General features: G+C 37.7%; 1 protein-coding gene across 3 annotated transcripts in view; it reads left to right on the top strand.

Annotated features, from left to right (window-relative positions):
* TENM3 (teneurin transmembrane protein 3) overlaps window positions 1-21,261 on the top strand; it is a 532,144-nt gene that overhangs the window by 97,442 nt on the left and 413,441 nt on the right. For all 3 annotated transcript variants that reach the window (XM_055567454.1, XM_055567455.1, XM_055567456.1), the window contains exon 3: window positions 5,271-5,549. In XM_055567454.1, the coding sequence (XP_055423429.1) occupies window positions 5,271-5,549 (279 nt within the window). The remainder of the gene's footprint in view (window positions 1-5,270; window positions 5,550-21,261) is intronic.

Raw genomic sequence — 21,261 nt, 5'->3', positions numbered from 1 at the left:
TTTACGTAGGTTCATTGTACAGTTTGTGAGTTAGTATCTCAATAAAGCAGTTTTGGAAAAAAGAACAAGCAGATGAAAGAGAAAAGGGACAATTCTAGACATTGGAGCATCTAGACATAAGCAGGGAGAGAATACACAAGTTCCCAAGTTAGGCCCCCCTCCCCCAGGTTCTGCAGTCACCGCAGATGACTGAGGCTAGCTCCTCATGTAGAGTTGTTTTCTTGTCAACCCACTCAGACCCAGCAGATGTCTTAGCTATTGATGACCATCCCCGCATTGCAGCTTTGAAACATCCCTTCTTGGGCTTCCCTGGTGGCTCAGTGGTAAAGACTCTGCCTGCCAATGCAAGAAACATGGGTTCGATCCCTGGCCCAGGAAGATCCCACATGCCACAGAACAATTAAGCCCATGCATCGCAACTATTGAGCCTGTGCACTAGAGTCCAGGGGCTGCAACTGCTAACGCCTGGATGCCTAGAGCGTGGGCTCGGCAACAAGAGAAGCCAGCTGCGCACCGCAACTAGAGAGGGGCCTTCACTCACCACAACTAGAGAAAAGCCCGCTTCGCAGTGAAAACCCAGCATAGTCAAAAATAGATAAATAAATGAATAAATTTTTTAAAAAAAGAAAAACCCCTTCTTGCTCAGATTAGGTTATAGACACCATGTAAGAGAAAGGCCATTTTGCAAGCCCCTGTTCCTTTATTACAGAGATGCCTCTGCTTGGCGCCAGCCTCATAGAAGGACTTTGTTTTCACATAGTCCCTTCTACTTTGTCACATGCCCTCACTTATTTTTCAAAATGTGAACTTTTTTTTTTTTTAATGATGCAACTTGCCTGGACTGTTTATTCAGTTTTTCTTTTATAGATTTTTCAAATTTATGAGTGTCATAAAACAAAAATACCTAATCTAGTCCAAGCTAACCTTGCCTTTTAATCACAAGAAATTTCATCCTCAGGTACACTTTATTCTTGCTGCAATTTATTATTTTGGGACTGTTTCAAATTGTAATGGGAAACTCTGTGGTTGGCCTTGCTGATCAAGGTTATCAAAATTCAATGTGCAGGAGATAAATACTGATTTCATCAGACTCAGCCAAAAAGAATTAATATAAAGACTCAGAGGGCAAAGAAAGAAATTAAAGTAATGGCATTAGAACCACTGCAAAGAACACAATCTGAAAAAACAAAAAAGCATGGAAAATAAGAATAAAGGTATCCTCGTTTCTTTTAGGTTATTTGAAGCCAAAGATGACTTTAAGCAAGATGGTCATGTTTTTAGTCTGGTTCCAGAGCATCTTTGCTGCCTTTCTCTGCCTGTCTCTTTCCATTTCTCCGCATTCACTGAAAGTCTTGCCTGAACAACTGCACCCAAGCCCCAAACTCCCAGCTCCATGGTACCTCAGCCAACTGCCTCTTCTCCCGGTCAGGAATCCTTCTTTTCCTCCATCTTCCTTCATTTGTCAAAAGTGGCTGTGCTTTCCATTAGTATATCCCATCTTGCTAAACATTGCTCACCTGTAGGAAAAAAATATAATAGCTTAATTTATTCTGATTTAATAACTAGAACTCCCCAGATATGTTTGCATTAAAATGAGGGATCCTACAAGCAAGACTCCTTAACCTAAAGGAGAATCAACAATAATGGAATTTGAAGCACTGGGTACAAAGAGCTTTGATTGAAGGAAAAGTCAACTTTGGTGGTGATGTGGCTCTTCTAAAATTATTTGAAAGCAATCCTCTCCCTCCCCTCAAATTATACATTTTTCTGTCATTATTACATTTGTCCAGATGTTTATTTTTTGTCATTTTTCATTATGCTCCCCTTTATGCTGGTCTCATTTATGTAAAGCATCACTTTTAAATATTTAAAATTTTTAATTTTTAGAATTTTTTACATTGAAAAATTCTTTAATTCTGTAATGCTTGGCAATTTTTCAAAAGATTCACATATATAATTCCATAATAACCCTTTTTTTGTCCCCTTTTACTTATGTTGTCCCTCCCCTCTTTCCCTCTCCCCACTGGTAACCACTAGTTTGTATTCTATAGTGATGAATCTGCTGCTTTTTTGCTTTATTCACCAGTTTGTTGAATTTTGTAGATTCCACGTGTGATATCATACAGTATTTGTCTTTCTCTGTTTGACTGATTTCATTTAGCGTAATGCCCTTCGAGTCCGTCCATGTCGCTGCATATGGCAAAATTTAATTCTTTTTTATGATTGAATATTATTCCATTGCATACATATGAATAAGTGTCTATATATATATGAGAAAGCTTATATACTGCAGCTTCTTTAATCATTGATCTGTTAATGGACACTTAGGTTGCTTCATACTTTGGCAATTGTAAATACGTTGCTATGAACATTGAGATGCATGTATATTTTTGAATTGGTATTTTTTCTTGGTATATACCCAGGAGTAGAATTGCTGGGTCATATGGAGTTCTATTTGTTGTTTTTTGAGAAATCTCTGTATTATTTTCCACAGTGGCTGGCCAATTTACATTCCCCCCAACAATATAGGAGAGGCTTTTTTCCCCTCCTACACCCTGACATTTGTTATTTGTGTTATTTGTGATGACAGCCGTTCTGACAGGTGTGAGGCGGTATCTCATTGTGGTTTTGCTTTGCATTTCCCTGACGTTTAGCAAGGTTAAACATCTTTGGTCATGTGCATTTCCTCGTTGTAAAAAATGACTATTCAGTTCTAGCCATTTTTAAATCAGGTTGGTTTTTGTTTTTTTTTTTTTTTTTGATGCCAAATTGTTATGAGCTGTTTATATATGTTGGAAATTAGTTCCTTATTGGTCATATCATTTGCAAGGAACTTCTCCCATTCATTAGGTTGTCTTTTTTTGGTGGATGGATTCCTTTGCTCAACAAAAGCGTAAAAAGCATCTTTAAACCAAGTCATGACAGCCCTGAAAGGTGAAGAAATGGAGTGGTAAATGATTAAGTCCTTAAGTGGCTTAAACTTAGGTTCATTGGATTTCAAGTTTAGTGTTCTTTCCCGAGAAAGCAAAAGCAGACTTAATTTAGTAAGGAATCTAACACCTTACTTTCTAACTTGCATTTCAGAAACAGCCCTTAAGAATTTGAATCATTGCTAGACATTGGTTTCAAAGGGTTGGATGTTTAAGGAGTTTGGGATGCACATATCAATTCATAGGGATGATGCCCTAGATATTTATCTGCAAAGTGAACTGTGTTTGTATACCCAGATAACAAATAATCAAGATTGCCATTTTCTGCTTTCCTTCACTCCATAGATTTTTGCATCAAGATGGCAATAGTGTGAAAAGTCAATAATGTGGGGAATTTTTCAAGTTACATTTCAGAGATTAGAAACGGAGTTCTCACTGCCTTTTAACTTGTCTCTGATTTTTATTCTCCAATGTGGGAACCTCCCACCAGAAAGATGCACAGGATCTTATCATTCATTCTCACACTTGAAAAATTATTTTGGAAACTCAACATGTTTGATGGTGATGTTTAACTGTCTTATACACCCTTTCCTCCCTCTCCATTTTAAAGGTGATATAATAGGAACGGATAAGCTCTTTCACATTAACCATCCATTACATTCCTTTAACTCTCCATGACATTGACCTTGTTTTGGATTTACTTTCATAAGTACAGTCCACACTAACTCTTTGAAAAATACTGGCCATACTGTGTCTTACCTCATTAAGCTTGCCCACTTTCTCACTGTTCGATGGGTTCTTATTCCCTCCTCTTTATTTTTGCTGTTTTCTTTTTGACATACCTTTTGGTGCAGATGCATGTTCATGTCTCTCTGAGATAATTTGTAGCTAATTGTAGCAACAGATTTTCATTATTTATGAGTGTCATTGTCAGAATCCATCTGGAAGTCTGACCGAGATGAGGCAGAGTCCTCCTCCTGATCTGACCGTGGCCATAACGCAGTGAACCACTCTGGTTAAAATGGGCTGAGTGCTGGAGGCCGCTAATATTTTTACAACCAAATATTTACTATCGTGTGCATTACATTTGATTCATTTCCTACAAGAGTCAAGACATTATTTTATTACAAATAATTTATGACACACTCTTTTAAAAAATGTAATGTATGTTATTTCTCATACCAGCCAATTAACTTTAAAGTGTTTGTGGATAGGTAAGAGAGGGAAGTAGGAAAATGAAAAGGATGAGTAAAATATATGCTTAATATTCTTAAAAGGTTGGTATTATAGGGTAGGATTGAAATCAGTCTTGGTATACTATTATTCTTTTTCCTGTATTTTGATTCTAGTTGGTATCTAAATCTCAGATTCTACCATGCCAATGAGACAGGCAATAGAAGGCCCATATGTATGCATCCTCTAAGCAAACAGTTTTCTCGCTCTTCTCACCCCTGGTATCATAAAACATAGGTGAAATTTCAAGAGTAAACATAGGATTGGAAAAGCCATTAATAATGGCAGTCATTTGAAAGTGTCACCTAATTTAAACACTTTGCTTTAAGTTATTGCAGTGTCATGAGTTTTATTATGCTCAATTTATTAGTGAAAACCTTCAGGGTTCACAACCATTTATTTTTCAGGGAACTTGATTTTATCATTAATTTTTAAATACATAATACTCCTACTTTATTTTTTAGAGTGCACTTTATTTGCACAAATTGGTTTACTTCGATCGATACAGATGGTTCTAGGTGTTTATTAAAGCAGAAGTCAGATGTCTGCACATTTTCAAGACTTTACACTCCAAAAGTTAGTGTATGTTTGTACACAAAAGCACAATATTTTTATTGGTTGTTAAGTGGAAAACTATAATAAAGACTGCCCAAACCCCTGTTTCTAATTAGCAGGTAGCTTATTTTAGAGGGCAATTTTTTCTCTTCCTAAGGGGTGACTTCCGGGTTGAAAAATCCTAATGTTTGGGATAAGAGCTAGGACCAGGGAAATACTTCTGACAGTTTCTATCAATGATAACTAAGGCTTTCTCTGGGTTGAGTTTTCATGGTCTGGACCACTTTTCCTGCCCAGCATTCTGGAGGTGCTTATGGGTTGAAATAAGGAGCTCTGAGCTGGGGTGGGTGGAAAGTCAGAGGTGGACCCCCCTCACACCCACCCCTCCCCTAACTAGACCTTACTAGATCACATGTCATGTGAAGCTAATGCCAATACCTAGTGCTGAGAACTCAAAAATCTGGATGCTTAAGTGTTTATTTTTTTAAGAAAATAAAATCTTAAACGAAATGTATACTCACTGGTTGTTATCTTTTTTTCCCCTCTAATTAGGACAAAATTTTACCCTAAGGCAGTTAGGCGTTTGTGAACCAGCAACTCGAAGAGGACTGGCATTTTGTGCGGAAATGGGGCTCCCCCACAGAGGTTACTCGATCAGTGCAGGGTCAGACGCCGATACTGAGAACGAAGCAGTGATGTCCCCAGAGCATGCCATGAGACTGTGGGGCCGGGGGGTCAAGTCAGGCCGCAGCTCCTGCCTGTCAAGCCGGTCCAACTCAGCACTCACCCTGACAGATACGGAGCATGAAAACAAATCCGACAGTGAAACCGGTAAGGTCCTTTTTGTTTGTGGCTTTATAACATTGGCATTCGGTGCTTCCTCTGTTTTGGTTGACTCTGGAGGAATGGCTTTCTTCCTTCTTCTCCTCTTTCCTTCTCTTTTTTTCTTCTTCCTTTCTTTGCATTGCAACACAGTAGCACTCAAAAAATGTCCTTCAATATTGCATTATTTTTCCTAGGGAAAAAAAAGTCAACATTCAACATCAGAGTGTTAAGTTGTGTTATGCAAGCATTCTCTGTTGTGTTAGCTATAGTTTTGAAGAACAGTCTAATCATGTACAGAAAAAAAAAAGGTTGGCTTTGACTTATCTTGAACCATGTCACCTGTTATCCTCCATGGAGTAGCAGAACAAGTAGTGATAAAATTTACCCCAGAGCCAGCTTGTAATCAGAGATGTCTTTGTAGATTCCTCTTAAAAATATCTCAAAGAAGTTCCAGAATCTCAGAATGGATGAGTGAGCACACAGAATGGTTTATTAACAGGGCTCAAGTGATTGAAGAACAAATTTGATCATGCTTTTAACTTACTGGTTGATGAAAGCAATTGAAATCTTGATAAAGAGAAGGGAGTGTGGTCTTTGATGTGCTTTGGAGACTGGATTACCCTGTAATTAAATCCTTGCACAAAAATTGGATTTTTCGGGTATCCAAATAGCAGTTTTACATACTTTAAGAAAAATATCTTTATAAATTATTTTGATCTTTCCCTATCGCCAATGCAAAATGATAAAGAAGCAGTTAGTGTATATGCAATAATAGATTTAAAAGGAAGTTTAATTTTTAGTTAGCGCAGTTTCTAGGAAAAATTGGAGTATCAGCACCAATGTACCAGACAACAAAATGGCATTTCTTCTTTAGCGTTTAATATGAACAGTGCACTTGCTGCTTTAACCCGGTTATTAATGCTGTGTGTATATGATGCATCAAAAGCCAAGAGAAAATTAAAATGGAAGAATTGTGTGACTTGTGAAAAGAAAGATGGTGTTTTACCAATGGCATTTTATTTTTATTCTTTATGGAGCAACTTTGTCAGCTTTGCTTTGCGATAGGAAAACAGGTCCATTGTCAGCGTTCAATCTCAGCCAGGTCACTGAATGAAGGGGTAGATAGTGCGTCATACTGCTTGTTGCTTGTTTTCTTACTATTAGAAAAAAAAAATCTGTTTTAAACCAATGAAAACAATATCTCATGGAGACTATTTTAGTGCATTAAAACAAAGTCATAATCGATTAATAATAGAAACTCATACAGAGTTGTGAGTTATTGGTGGAGGCTAGCTTCATCCCAACCCAAAACAGGAAACAAGGACAGTTCTGCCTGACACAACGAGTCTTAGAATCTGACTGTGGCGTTTTCCTGAACCAAACTGTCCACCTCAGTGAAACCTGGGTTTCTACCACTTTTCACTGTGGATTCAGAAGTCACTCACCTTAAGTAAGTAAGATTTGGCATAAACTTTGCTTCCTGTCCATCTATATCTTTACATAACCCTCTTCAAGCAATTTTAGGTACTATGGTTATATTCAAATACATGATTTGATGTTTGATTTTCCTAAAATATGTGTAAAATTTTGTGATGGTTTCGGAAGAGAGCAGAGGAGAATGCAGGAGGACAATGCAAATCAGTTCTGATTTGCTGCATCATGGGCCGTTCATCTGCATATCCATTAAGTATTGTCCCACATTGGGTCAGCTTGCCACACACAACCTGTGAGGCATCTCTCTCTCTTATAACAAGTATATCTTGTTATTGTGTCTGTATTGCTAAAAGATAATTTAATTTTTATTATTTTTTAAATTGTATGTCTGCTAAAATGGTCTTACAATGAATTCCCAAACACACACCATTTTGTTCTTTTCAGAAAACATAAAACTTAGAAATTTTTCCACCTTTAGTTAACTAACAGTGTCTATTATTCAAATGATTGGAGGCGGGAAGCCTGTTGAGTTTCCCACATCACTGCCCCCTCTCTCTGCACGGATTATTTTGAACTAGGGGAGGAACTTGTTGCCCCAGGAATCTCCTTGTCCCTTTCATGATATAAAGGCAAGAATGAACACTTAGACTGATCTGTTTCTCCATGTGGTCATTCTGAACCAGAATGAAGAGAGACACGGACAGGGTGTCAAGGGCCTTGCCTTGAGATTCAGAACATATGGTAGCATTTGTTGAGAGTAAATAGGTCAGTCAAAAGTATAAAGTGTCAAAAACAATGTTTGTTGAGCTGGGCAAGTGATGACTTCAACTTGTTTACTTTTTCCCCAAGGTTTGGCTGGGGTTGTTTTTTTAAACAACATTTTGACGGTCTAAGAACTCCCAGTGAGTCAGCTCGGGAAAGGAAATAAAAGAAGAAATAAAATAGATATGACCTCTTATTGCGGAGAAGGCAATGGCACCCACTCCAGTACTCTTGCCTGGAAAATCCCATGGACGGAAGAGCCTGGTAGGCTGCAGTCCATGGGGTCGCGAAGAGTGGGACAGGACTGAGTAACTTCACTTTCACTTTTCACTTTCATGCATTGGAGAAGGAAATGGCAACCCACTCCAGTATTCTTCCTGGAGAATCCCAGGGACGGGGGAACCTGGTGGGCTGCCATCTATGAGGTTGCACAGAGTCGGGCACAACTGAAGTGACTTAGCAGCAGCAGCAGACCTCTTATTGAACACTGGATCTTTCATAGATTTCATATGTGTTCTGTAGGAACATTTCAGATCATTTATTCTGAATTTTCAGTGATTGATCAGAAAGAGCAAGATTGCATTGAGATCCATTACATTAAGGTCTGGGGAACATAATCTTCTGATATTTACATTCCTTATCATTTGGAATTGTGGAATTAAATGAGAATATCGAGGCTTTTTTTTCTGATATAAAAAAGCTTTTTGTTATTACCCAGGGTCTTCTAACATCTTTTTAAACAATATCCTCAAAACTTTTACCAATTTTTACTATTATTACTACTTTTAGTCAAATATTGGACTTCCCTGGTGGCTCCGATGGTAAAGACTCTGCCTGCAATGCTGGAGACCTAGGTTTGATACCAGGGTTGGGAAGATCCCCTGGAGGAGGGCCTGGCAACCCACTCCAGTATCCTTGCCTGTAGAATCCCCATGGACAGAGGAACCGGGAGGGCTACAGTCCATGGGGTCACAAAGAGTCAAATATTTCTAACATAGACTTTCTAAAATAATTCATTTTGGCATTCTTAGTTGCTCTCACTCTGAAAGGTTATTGATTTTCCAGCTGTATTTTCCTTTGACTTCCAATTATTTAAATTTTCTAGTTGTATTCACTTGTGTGTGAGCTTGCAGTGTGTCCTAAGAAGCCCTGTTATATCACTAAAAGTTGAAACAAGAAGGATGTGCATAAAATAACTCACCAAAGTGAAACTAACTTAGAAACCATACACTGTCTTATTTCTCCCCTCAGTTTAGAAGGGGAGTTTCAGTTGACTGTTTTCATCATTTGAGATTAACTGTGAATAAGGCTATTTTCCCCAGAAAACAAAATAGTATTCAACATTTGTAAAATCATGTAAGCCAATTGACTAATGTTCTAGTTATAACTTCAAAGAAAAGTCTAGTCACTAAAAGTGACTAGATTTCATTTATTTATTGATAAATAGGCCAACAGTTCAAGTTAAGAAGGCGCTGGGACTGCTGTGAGGCTAATGAAATTTTGATGGCCTGAGCATCCCACGGGAGTCAAGGAACACTCGGACTATGTCACATGTCTCCATGTTAGCAGAGATTCTAAACAAGTGATAAAACAGATTCTTTTGCAAAGCTAACTCTTCACCAACCATGAGGAGTTGAAGTTAAAAAGCATTTTGAGAAAAAAAAATTGTTAGAGTAGATTGAATTTCATATCAAATTCCAAATGTTAATATTGTTCTGAATTAAGGACATGGGAGAAGACCTTTCTTAACAGGCATTGACAACTTTCTGAGTCAACTGCCTTGCTCCAGGGCAAATACTGGAGGGTCAGTGGTTTGTGACCACCTATAAGCAGTGGTTCTAGTAAGCTGTTGAGAGGTTACAAAATAAATGTGATGAGATGCTGGAATCAAAGGGAAAATTGCCAGTATGTTCTCGATGGTTCGAGGCATCTTTCCCTGTCTCTGATGGATTGTTAAAAGACCCCTGACTGAATGCCCACTCTGTAGCCTTGCAAGTAATCTGATTTAAACTCCAAATATCTATTTAAATGTCAGGAACAAAGGACTTTTTTCCTCCCAAAACATCAAGCTTTAAGCTTTAAACGTGTTTTATTTGTGCATCTTTTCCCAGAAGAAGACTAGCATGCATTCAGTGTTATTATCCTTTGTCAGCCAGCAGCTCAGTACTGTGAAAAATGCCTCGATTCAAAAGCACGGTGCACAGGGTGTTAATCCTCTCATTGAGCCTCTAAGATGGCTTGCTCTTGAGACATCCAGAGCTCTAGCTCCCAACTTCCCCGGTCTCTGCCTGGCCGCTTGGTCAGCTGTATGGCTGGCACCAGAGATGTAGAGGTCTCTACCTGACTCCTTCTGCCTGTCTCCACAGCCTCTTATGCCTCTTGGAAAGCGATGACCCTTGACATCAGGCAGACCAAGAGGAGCTGGCTCTCTTCTTCTGTCTTGTTGTGGCTGGGAAACTTGAGAGCCTTCGCTGAGAGCAACAGATGAGGAGGTGTTATTGAGGGCAGACTTCCTGGGTTGGTATTGGCTCTACTATCTCCCAGCTGTGTGACTTTGGGCAAGTGACTTAACCTTTCTGTAGTATATGGAAATCACCAATGACATACAGTCCTTACAGGGCTGCTGTGAGGATTAAATGGACTCTGGAATAGGCAGTGCTAAGAATGACAGTGCCTGGTGTCCAGTGAGTTCCAAATAAGGGGTGAGGGGATACTCTTTCTGTTAATTGTAAATAGTGGGAAATTATATCTCCTTATTAAGTGTGGAGATTAAGTTAGGTAAACAGTATCAAGTACCGACACAGTTTGGGCCCACAGTCAATGTCCCCTCCCTCTTTGCCATCCTCCCTTTGTCTGCATTAGTCAAGTATCTGTGCATTTGATGAAATGAGGGAGAAAGAATGGTCTCCTCCAGAAGGGGCACTGCCAATTTGCATAGCCTGGAATCTCTGTCACCATTTATTGACTCTTTTATTTTTCTCTAAAATCCCACATACTTTTTAATTCCCTGTAATTAAATGAACGAACGTTAAGTGGGGCTGATAATTAGTCTGATGGCTGTAGACTTCAAAGAGACCAGCCTGTTCCTTCCCCTCCTGGTCAAAGGAAATTTCAAAAGTGGTGCTTCCCTCCAAGGCATGTCACTTAGACAGCCAGTCAATTAAAAGGCGATTCAAGTGATGCTCATCAGTTCACATAATAAAGTAAATCATTACTGGAAGACTTTATTTCTCACCTGGGATCTTAGCAATATACCTGTGGTAGGACCTCACTTTTGCCACAGTGATTGTGCAGTTACTAAAGTATCCAGGAATGATGTGGCTAATAATAAGGGTAGAGCATTATTGTGCAATTTTTTTAGGGGAAATAGAGACTTGATTTGCTGGACTAAAACACTTTTAAAAACCAAGGTACTTGTGCTTTGAAATAGTATTTTTAAAGTCTGCTTTCTATATGGATGTGTGTGTGTGGTCAGTCGTGTCCAACTCTATGTGTTCCCATGGACTGTAGCCCACCAGGCTCCTATGTCCATGAATTATCTAGGCAAGAATACTGGAGTATGTTGCAATTTCCTCCTCCAGGGTATCTTCTTGACCCAGGGATGGAACTCACATTTCCTTTACCATCCATTACCATTGCACCATCTTTATGGATAGATAGATTCTAAAAGTTGAGCTACTGTACTTAAAAAAAAAAAAAAGATATACCCCTTAAACCAATTTGACAAACTATTGTAATGATGTTTACATCACTCTCACAACAGAGTACTTTATTTTGCAATCCAAATTATGTTGTTGGGAAAAATATGTTCTCAGAAAAAGTGTTTGTTGTTGTTGTGTATCACTCAGTTGTGTCCAACTCTTTTGTGACCCCATGGACTGCAGCCCACAGGCTCCGCTGTCCATGGGATTTTCCAGGCAAGAATACCTGGAGTGGGTTACCAGTCCCTTCTTCCGGGGATCTTCTAGACCCAGGACTCGAACCTGCACTGGCAGGCAGAGTCCCCGGGAATATCCCCAAAAAAGTGGGCAAGGAGGTTATTTCCTCTGGGCAACTGAATAAATGTGAGAGAAGAGAAATGGAAGGATTTGTAACTCTTCTGTCACCAATTAAGATCTAGACTAGTTTGGGAGAAACTGCTAGTGACCTTGGAGTACCCTGGTATGTCGTATACTTGTAATGCTTCTAGCCACCACACAGGTGCCATTTCTCTCCTGGCTCTTTTTGCAAAAGGAGAATATTTCAGTTTTCCACAAATAATTTGAAGAGAGGTGTAATAATTTCACCTAACTAGCCTAATTTCATTCCTTCAACTTGATCTTTATCAACTCTCAGCCTACTTTGAAAATTGATTGTAAGAATGAAGGTGGAATTCCACTGCTGTGAGAAATAAATTTCATGAGATTCTACCACACATACTGAACCATAACTTGAATATAAATTCCATCTTGGGCCCTCTTCTGGCATGTAATGGTCAATTCTGGCATGTTCTACTGTTGTAAATTATATTTTATGTTTTAGGTGCTCTGGGATGTCAAAAATAGCAAAAGTAATATGTTGCATGCTTACTAAATCAAGGTCAGAATGAAAGTGCAGCTTTGCAAAGTACAAATAGTTTCCAATATATAAAAATAATTACATCACCGTGATGTATGTATGTTTATAGTTTAAATAGCAACTCATACCATTCTTAAAGCAAAAGCTTCTATATTTCATTTGGGATGAAATATATTCACTTCATGGATATGTTACAAGTCACTTAAGCACAGTAAGTGATGATTTAAATAAAATTTTTTTAAAATTTAGTACTATGAAACTAGAATTAAGAATACCATAAAGTCCACAACCATGGTTGTTATCACTTAAGTATTTACATACATTTATATTTTCTATTCTAAGAGGATTTTTGGAATTCTTCACAGTTTGCTCTTCTTTACACAAACATTGCCATTTCTACAAAACAACTTGCATTTTAAGTATTTTTGTTCAAAGTATATAGAATATATGCTTTTTCTGTTTAAAAGCCTAATGTTCTTTTAATTGTGGAGTTGAAATCAAAAGAAAGCATACCAACACATATCAAAACTGATGATGTATGCTGTTTTAATTTTTGAATGTGTTTTGATATCCTTGAAAAATCACAGCAGTAGCAGTAAAATTGTTTTAATTAATGAATTGAATAGCAGCAAATGCTGAATCAGGTTTATTGATGTAATTATCACTGAAATAGAAAAGATAAGTGTTAAAGCCATAGAACCTTAGTTTATTTGCCATTTCAAGGGTATTCAAGTGTTTGAAGAGGAACTAACTGATTTGGGGGGTGTGTTATTTATAGAATATTCTTCTCAGGTCATAATAATCCTGTTAATGAGCATCACATCCACATACAAGTTTAAATGTGAAAAATCTACATTATTTACTAAATAGCTTGAATGAGGGTTTCACTGTATTGGAATTTTCTTCTCTTTACCATTTGACTTGAGATAGTTTTCCATAATGATTAGATTATAAACTAAATGTAAAAGCTTTTTGAATTCATATTAAAATGGATACAAATGCATATAAACTTGAGAAAGGAACAATTTAAAATGTCTTGGAAGAAGGCAATGGCACCCCACTCCAGTACTCTTGCCTGGAAAATCCCATTATGAATTGTACCTTGACTGTAAACGTGAAGTCACACAGAAGCCGAAAACTGAATAAAGTTGGGACATGACTTTTTGAATTGATTTCTTAGTATAGCAACTACATTTTCATTCAATGAGTAGTCAATGTTAGGTATTGTACCAGGGGCTGGGGGGAAAAAATGAGTAAGATATAGTCTCTGATTGTAAAAATTCACAGGCTGGTTGGGCAAATAGGGAAGTAAATATTGCATTGTAATTTTAATGTGCTAAGTAATACTACAACACAGAGTGCAGAATTGATGTCAGCATAGAGCAGATTCTTGCCACAGAGACAGGAGAGGCAGCAGAGGAAAAATGTTTTCATAAAGGAGGAAGGAAGCAGCATTGGTTATTGTTGTGGTTGCCACCCAGTTCAGTCGTCCAACTCTGCGACCCCATGGACTGCAGCACCCCAGGCCTCCCTGTCCCTCACCATCTCCTGAAGTCGACGCAAGTTCATGTCCATTGCATCCATAATGCCGTCCAGCCGTCTCCTCCTCTGACACGCTCTTCTCCTTCTGCCCTCTATCTTTCCCAGCCTCAGGGACTTTTCCAGTGAGTCGGCTGTTGGCATCAGATGACCAAAATACTGGTACACGGGCTCAAAGGATGTGCAAAAATGCAAGATGTAGACAAAGCAACGAAGGAGAGGGTGTAAAATCCCCATGATCTGTTGCAACAGTTGCAGGCTGTTTGGTGCCTGGAACACAGGTTGCGTGTGGATGAGTGATGAGTATTTGGTCTACAGATAGCCCCAGACCAAACTGCAAAACACCTTCAATGGCCATGCTCAGGAATTTGTACATTTTCTGTAGGTAATGGGAGTCTCTGAAAATTTTTCATGCAAAGGAATATTACAGGCATATTTACCATTTACAGAGCACCTTGAGAGCAGTATAGGGAGTTGGCTGTCTTTCCCACAAAGGGAGTAAGCTCTGTAGGGCCATGGCCCTGTTCACCCTTGCGTCTCTGTGCTCCCTCATGCAGTGCCTGATCCTGGAGCCAGAGCTGTGGCTGAACAGCTCCATGATTGGAGGTCAAACTTGAGAGGAAACTAGCCAATCAGGTAGTGTTATAATTAGCAAAGTGAGAAAATACAAATGTTTGAACCAAGAATTGGAAAGGAAAGGGAGACATTAAAATTCGACAGAATGAAAACTTGATTAACTCTGCATTGGGGTTAGGGAAGAAGAAGACATTTAAAAGACTCTCTAACATGGAAGTGATGGTGTAAATCCAAGTGGGAGCTTAAAGCTTATTGTTTAATAAAGTCAGTAATTCAGACAAGGCCAGGTTGTATTTGAGGGGTCTGTGGAACATCAAAATTCAGAATAGATTAAGCAATTGTATATATCTATGTACTTTGCTGGTAGCTCAGATGGTGAAGAATCTGCCTGTCGATGCAGGAGATGCAGGGTTCATTTCCAGGGTCAGGAAGATCCTCTGGAGGAGGGCATGGCTACCCATTGCAGTATTCTTGCCTGGAGAATTCCATGGACAGAGGAGTCTGGCAGGCTATAGGCCATGTGGTCGCAAAGAGTTGGATACGACTAAGTGACTAATATCTTCACTTTTCATATATATAAAATTCAGTTAGATTTTGTTCAGAAATATTTACCTTATGATCTGTACAATTGCAGTGAAAGCCATGGGGCATAATCAAACCTTTCCCCAAAAGCAGATAAAATGAGAAAAGAAGAGGAATGAAGGTATAATACTGAGGTCACCAACATTTAACATAAAGTTATAGAAGAAGCACCAATGAAAGAAACAAAGAGGGACTTTCCATAGAGACAAAAGGAAGTGGCCGTTCACGAAGACCACAGAGGCAGGAAATGATTAGCAGTCAGACATTTCCAGAAGTGTAGTAAGTGAAGGTCTACAAGCACAGAAGTGATAGCCTGTGGACTGCACAGAGGATATGAATTACTGAGTAGTGCGTGTGGTCACCAAGTGGCAGTGGGTGGAGAGATGAACGGAAACCATGGCACCAGCAAGTACAGATTTTTCTTTCCAAACCTGAACTAAGGAAAGAGTTGGGTGTAACTCCTGGGGAACACAAGGGCAGGGATATTTTTATATTGGAGGACATTTCAGGATCTTTCCTAGGAAATGGACAGGGTGATATTATAACAAGAAGATCGAAGTGAAGATTAAAGGGGCAATGAGGTCTGGCCTCGGAGAGGTCAGGAGCAGAGAGATCTTGGAATAGAAACTTAGGTAACTGAATTCCTCGATACTTTTTATCTTCTAAGGTACTTTTCATCTTACAATTTTGTGTACATCAGTAGCTTGGAGTTTGCTGTAGGAGAGATATACGTTTAAAAGGTATCTTTCTGGGACTTCCCTGGTGGCCCAATGGTTAAGATTTCACCTTCCAATGGGGGTGTGGGTTGGATCCCTGGCCAGTGAGCTAAATACCATGTGCCTCCTGAACCAAAATACTAAAATAGAAGAAGCAGCAGCAATTTTGTAACAAGTTTAATGAAGACTTTACAAATGATCCACATCAATAAAAAACTTAAAAAATAAATACAAGGTACATTTGTATCTACACTAATTAAAGTCATAGCAAATATCCAGGCAGTGTAGGAAAAATTGATGATATTCAATGGAGTTAAAAGTTCATGTCATCAAAAGGTTTGGGGGAAAGTACATTTTTATTCAAAATTGATATTTTGTTTAAAATAGCTTTATAAAACTATTAAATATAGCGCACCTAGAGTTCAATGAAAAACAGATAATTATCAATTCTGGATCTTGAAATAACAGGATTGCTCTCAGTACAGGATTCCCCATACAGACACATAGATAACTTCTTAAATCCTTTCCTTGATCATTGATTTGTATGTGTGTGTATATGATCTATATAAAATATATAGATATATAATAAAATAGACATATAGATACATAAAATGAAAGTAAAAGTCGCTCAGTCATGTCTGACTCTTTGTGACCCCATGTACTATACAATTCATGGAATTCTCCAGGCCAGAATACTGGAGTAGGTAGATCCCTTCCCCAGGGGGTCTTCCCAACCCAGGGATCAAACCCAGGTCTCCCACATTACATTGCAGGCAGATTCTTTACCAGGTGAGTCACCAGTGAAGCCCAATATATAAAAGTAGATATGATAAATAAAAAATAGATGTATATTTATATATGGATCATACACACACCTATATACATACATAAGTGTGTTTGTATAATCTTTGCCCCATGGTTTAAATTACTAGCTTAAAAATAAGTCTTGGGATTTCCCTGGCAGTTCAGTGATTAAGAATCCAAGCTTCTACCACAGGGAGCACAAGTTTGAGACATCATTGAAGAAGTAAGATCCCATAGGTCGGGCAGTGTGGCCAAAAAAATTAAAGAATAAGTCTTTGCGCCTTAGTAACTCCTGCATGGTTTTGTACTAGCTAACTGTCTTTTTGCATAAAAACAAAATGCATATTTACCAACATAAAATTATACAACCAGATTTGATTATTAGCAAATGCTCGAGGAATTACCCAACATTCATTTTATAAAAATACACAAAAGAGAGTGAAAAACAGACCACAGGTGACATGTCTGAGAAATAGAAATAGGCTATAAAAAGCCAGAATGGTAGTTATTATTTGCTTATGCATGTTTGCGTATGGAAAACTGTGACTTTGTGAAATGATTATTTAGACTAAACTGAATAATTGATTTGCTTTAACTGGTTAATATCAAAGTAATCAGTTGGAAGTAGACTTGCTCTTCCAACTGGTTTTTATAGAAGTGTTAAAGTTCACAAAGAGAAATCTTAAAATTTTGACATACAGCAGCTGGAGATTCCTGGGGGACTGGAAAGTGTTTGAATGAAATGTCAGTTGCTACAGAAAACAAGTATAAAACATTCCCATATAATGGACTGTGTCTCATTTCCTGTGAGTGGAGCACCATTGTCTAGATTGTACAAAATGTGCTCAAAGGTAACTTAAATTGTTTAAATGAACCTATTTAGGAAGTTTAAAGACTTCAGATAATCATTAGAATTTTTTAAGCATTTAATCATTATTTGTATTGTATCACTAACAAGTAAAATGATAGGTGATGATAGAAATAATAAAAATGGAACTTTAAACCAATTTTAAGTATAAAATATTATAAGTGTTTATATAAAACAAATTCATGCCCTGAATTTATTTTAGTTACTTAGCATTACATATCATTGGAAGATACAGAGGAGTATGTGGATAATATTCACTAGTTCCTATTTTGGTATTTACGCTTTTATTTTTATCTCTGTGTGTATTTTTTTATTAAATTGGAATTTCTGGGAGTTCCATCATGGTCTAGTGGCTAGAGTTCAGTGCTTTCACTGCTGTGGCCTAGGTTCAAATGATTAGGGAACTGAAATCCTACAAGCCTCGTGTGTGGCAAAAAAAAAAAAAAAAAAAAAAAAATTGAAATTTCTGTTTTGAGCTAAGTTTCTCTACATTATTAGACTCTTCCATAATTTGTTTTAACATATCCACTACTTTTAGACAGCTAGGTTGTTTGAATTTTCAGTTTCATAAATTGCGTTGTGATAACAATTCTAGTGGATAAATCTTTGTCTCTAATTCTGTATCCCTTAATACCTTAGGATAAATTCTTGGAAATGGAATATCAGAGGCAGAGGGTATGAAGGGTATGTACAGTTTAAAGCAGTTGATAGACCCTGTCAAAATGCCCTGAAAAAAAAAAAAGTTGTATCAATTTACACTCTGACTAGAAATAGTAATAAGTATCTTTTCCCATAAGCCATTGACAAGGAATGTTGCCATGCTTAAAATTTTGGCAACTAGATGGAAACATGGTATCTCACTGTTGTATATTCATTTGAGTAATAGGTTAAATATAGTCTCATATAGGTGTGTGTACTCTTTGTATTTCTTTTGTGAATTGTCAGTTTATGCCCTTTGCACATTATTCTATTCGGGGTGGAGAAATGGGTCTTCCAGAAATCAGGAAACTGAAGGAGGAGACAGCATTCAAGGACACTGGGACACTGACTCTGCTTTTTTCCACCTTATGTACATCTGGCCTTGATGAGAAGGGTTTGGTTGCAGGAGGACCTGATAAAAATAAACGTCTCCTTAAATGCAGGCCTTCTGCTTATAGACATATGTGTAGTTCCCCAGTAGTGATGAATAATGACACGAACTCCAGCTATGAAAGAGCTGGGGCACAGCACAGATGTAACGTCCTCCACTCTATCAGGATTCCACCTTGCTTAAACAGCTGCACACTCCTTATTAGAGATTCTAGGTGCCAAGAAAATCTGTATTGACTCCAGCTTGGAGGAGCAAGTTCATTTCCACAAAGTTTCTGTATCCTTATTAAATAAATGAAAAACTTAAAGCAGGTGATAGTAACAGTGGGAGGTAAATCTCTTTCCATCAATCAATAGGCTGTTGGAAAAGATACAGAGATATAGTTACACATGTACATATACATTTTTTTTTTCTTATTGAATTGCATAGGTTTCATGAAGCAAGAATCTTAATAACCCCTTGTCTCTTTTAAAATATCTAAATATACCATAAGTGCTTTCCTCGGTTTAATTTTGTATTTGTTCATTTATTTGGCATCCCTGAGTGGGCTTGAATCATTTCATTTTTGAAAGAATTTTTTAGAAACTTTAAAATATAGTTATCAATTATTATTTTCCTTGTGGCTTTTTTATGCCTAGAAATGTTGACTTTACCCCTAGAACAAATAATCAGTTTTATTTTCTTCACTTTCGGTTTGTTTTTTTTTTTTTTTACATTTAATCTATCTGAATTTTAGATATAGTCTGTGGTGTACGAGGGCTTCCCTGGTGGCTCAGCTGGTAAAGAATCCACCTGCAATGCAGGAGACCTGGGTTCAATCCCTGGGTTGGGTTGAGTGGTGTACAAATTTAAATTGATTTCCTTCACACAGTTTGCTTTTTTAAATGTCATTTAATTTAATTAGGGATTGCTTCATAATGTCCAATGAATACATGCTAATCTACTTAAATTTTGGCAATAAGACATCAATAAAAATTAGTGCTATTAATTCTTTGCAAAAGAAATGGGGTAAGATTTATCATATATCTTATACAATAGTAGTGGATACTAAATTCAGGTTTGGTGGTTTCTGAGAGATCTAGAATATTAACTAAAAGTAAACATTTTCAGGAATGCACAATTAACCAGTAACAGTATAATATAACTCTTAGGCATTGCAAAAAATACAGTAGAAAAACAGACTCACATAGGTTTGTGGACATTACATAAAATATCAGCAGCAGTTATGAGATCTGTTTTTTATTAAAAAATAAAGCATGAAACCTGCAAAAGTCAGGTTGCATTATGCACTTATTTTGTGGACCTCCTTGCCTTAAATAATTTGACAGATATTTTTAAAGAATAAGATTGGACCTTTTGCTCTCAGGCCTACAGACTTGAAGATACAGGGCATTACAAACAGAAAACAATTACAAGACAAAGCAACTGGATGAAATGGTTTAGCAACATGGCTAAATTGCACACTGGAAAGAAAAAAGTAATAGAGGTTTAGAAAAGGAAAGATTTTGAAGAATTCATAGAATACCAGCAAGATGTTGAAGGTAGTATAATATGTTGAAATATTTGCAGAAAAGCAGTACATGCTTACAGTTGGAAAAACTTGAAGAAATGCTTGGAAGCACCAAGGGAAACAATGGTAGCCTCCTTAGGTCACCCTTAGATTCTGGAAGAATCCTCTTGGGGAATACTGGAAGCTAAAGTTGACAGTTAAGTGGAATCCACTTGTGAAGAACTGTCAATGTCATGATGAAAGAGCTAAGATTGTTTCTGCAGGCCATGTCTGTCCAGTCCCCCTCTTAAAACAGTAGAAACGCGATGAATGAGCTGTATGAAGGCCAACTTGGAATGGATGAGCCGCAGTTCCATATACTATAGATAGAAAGGCGTTATGCTGAATCGAGAGGACAGGTGTAGTAGGATTTTCAGGACTTTGTCATGTGAGAAAGACAGGAGTTAAAGATGAGTGCAGAACCTGGAAAAATGTGGCTGCAGTGGGAAAATAAATAACGAAAGGCCCCAGAAAGAGAGTTGAAATAGACTGTCATCCGCACAATTACATAAAGCCATCGTGCAGAAGAGTGCATATTGCAGTTTATGAAGCAGTAAACAGTATGAAAAAGATGTTGGTCAAAAACTAAAAATAGATGTGGATTTAAGGGAATATACAATGATTTTATTCAAAAACAAGATGGACAGTGAATAATAGCAGATCTAATACAGACTCAAAAGAGGTGCTTATTTCTCCAATTTTTTTTTTTCTAAAAGATCCCTTAGAACAAGACACTTAGTTATCATACAATATCAGTAAGAATCCTATCTATTCTATCCCGGTGCACTAATTTGTTACTAGAATAAGAGCCTCAGTGATTGAAAGGCAGAGTCCGAGAATATCTTATTCCCATACATTTTAGTTGTGTCCTGACAGATCTCAAAGCAATCACTACATAAAATAGATTTCCTGTGCTCTTGACTTTGTACTTATCTTCGCCATGGCAATAATGAGCATTTTGCAACTAATGTATTTTCCATGGGAACCACCAGAAAAACCATGATGGTACAAGGAGGGAGGCTGCAAAATTATTAATAGTAAATCTTATTCCATTTCCACCAGTGGGTCTCAATCCTGACTAAGATTTTATATAAGTGCGATTGAATTCTGTAGATGGCTTGATGAAGGCAAGGGCGTGCCCTAACACTGGGCCAGTGGGCTCTTCAATGCTCTAAAGACAAAGGATTTAAATTCCAGTAGCTCTTATGGTCCATATTTGCATTTCTCAGGGTCTAGGTGTA

This window comes from Bubalus kerabau, chromosome 2 (genome assembly GCF_029407905.1).
Source record: "Bubalus kerabau isolate K-KA32 ecotype Philippines breed swamp buffalo chromosome 2, PCC_UOA_SB_1v2, whole genome shotgun sequence".
NCBI lineage: Eukaryota > Metazoa > Chordata > Mammalia > Artiodactyla > Bovidae > Bubalus > Bubalus kerabau.
This window is presented reverse-complemented; position numbering and strand designations above follow the sequence as displayed.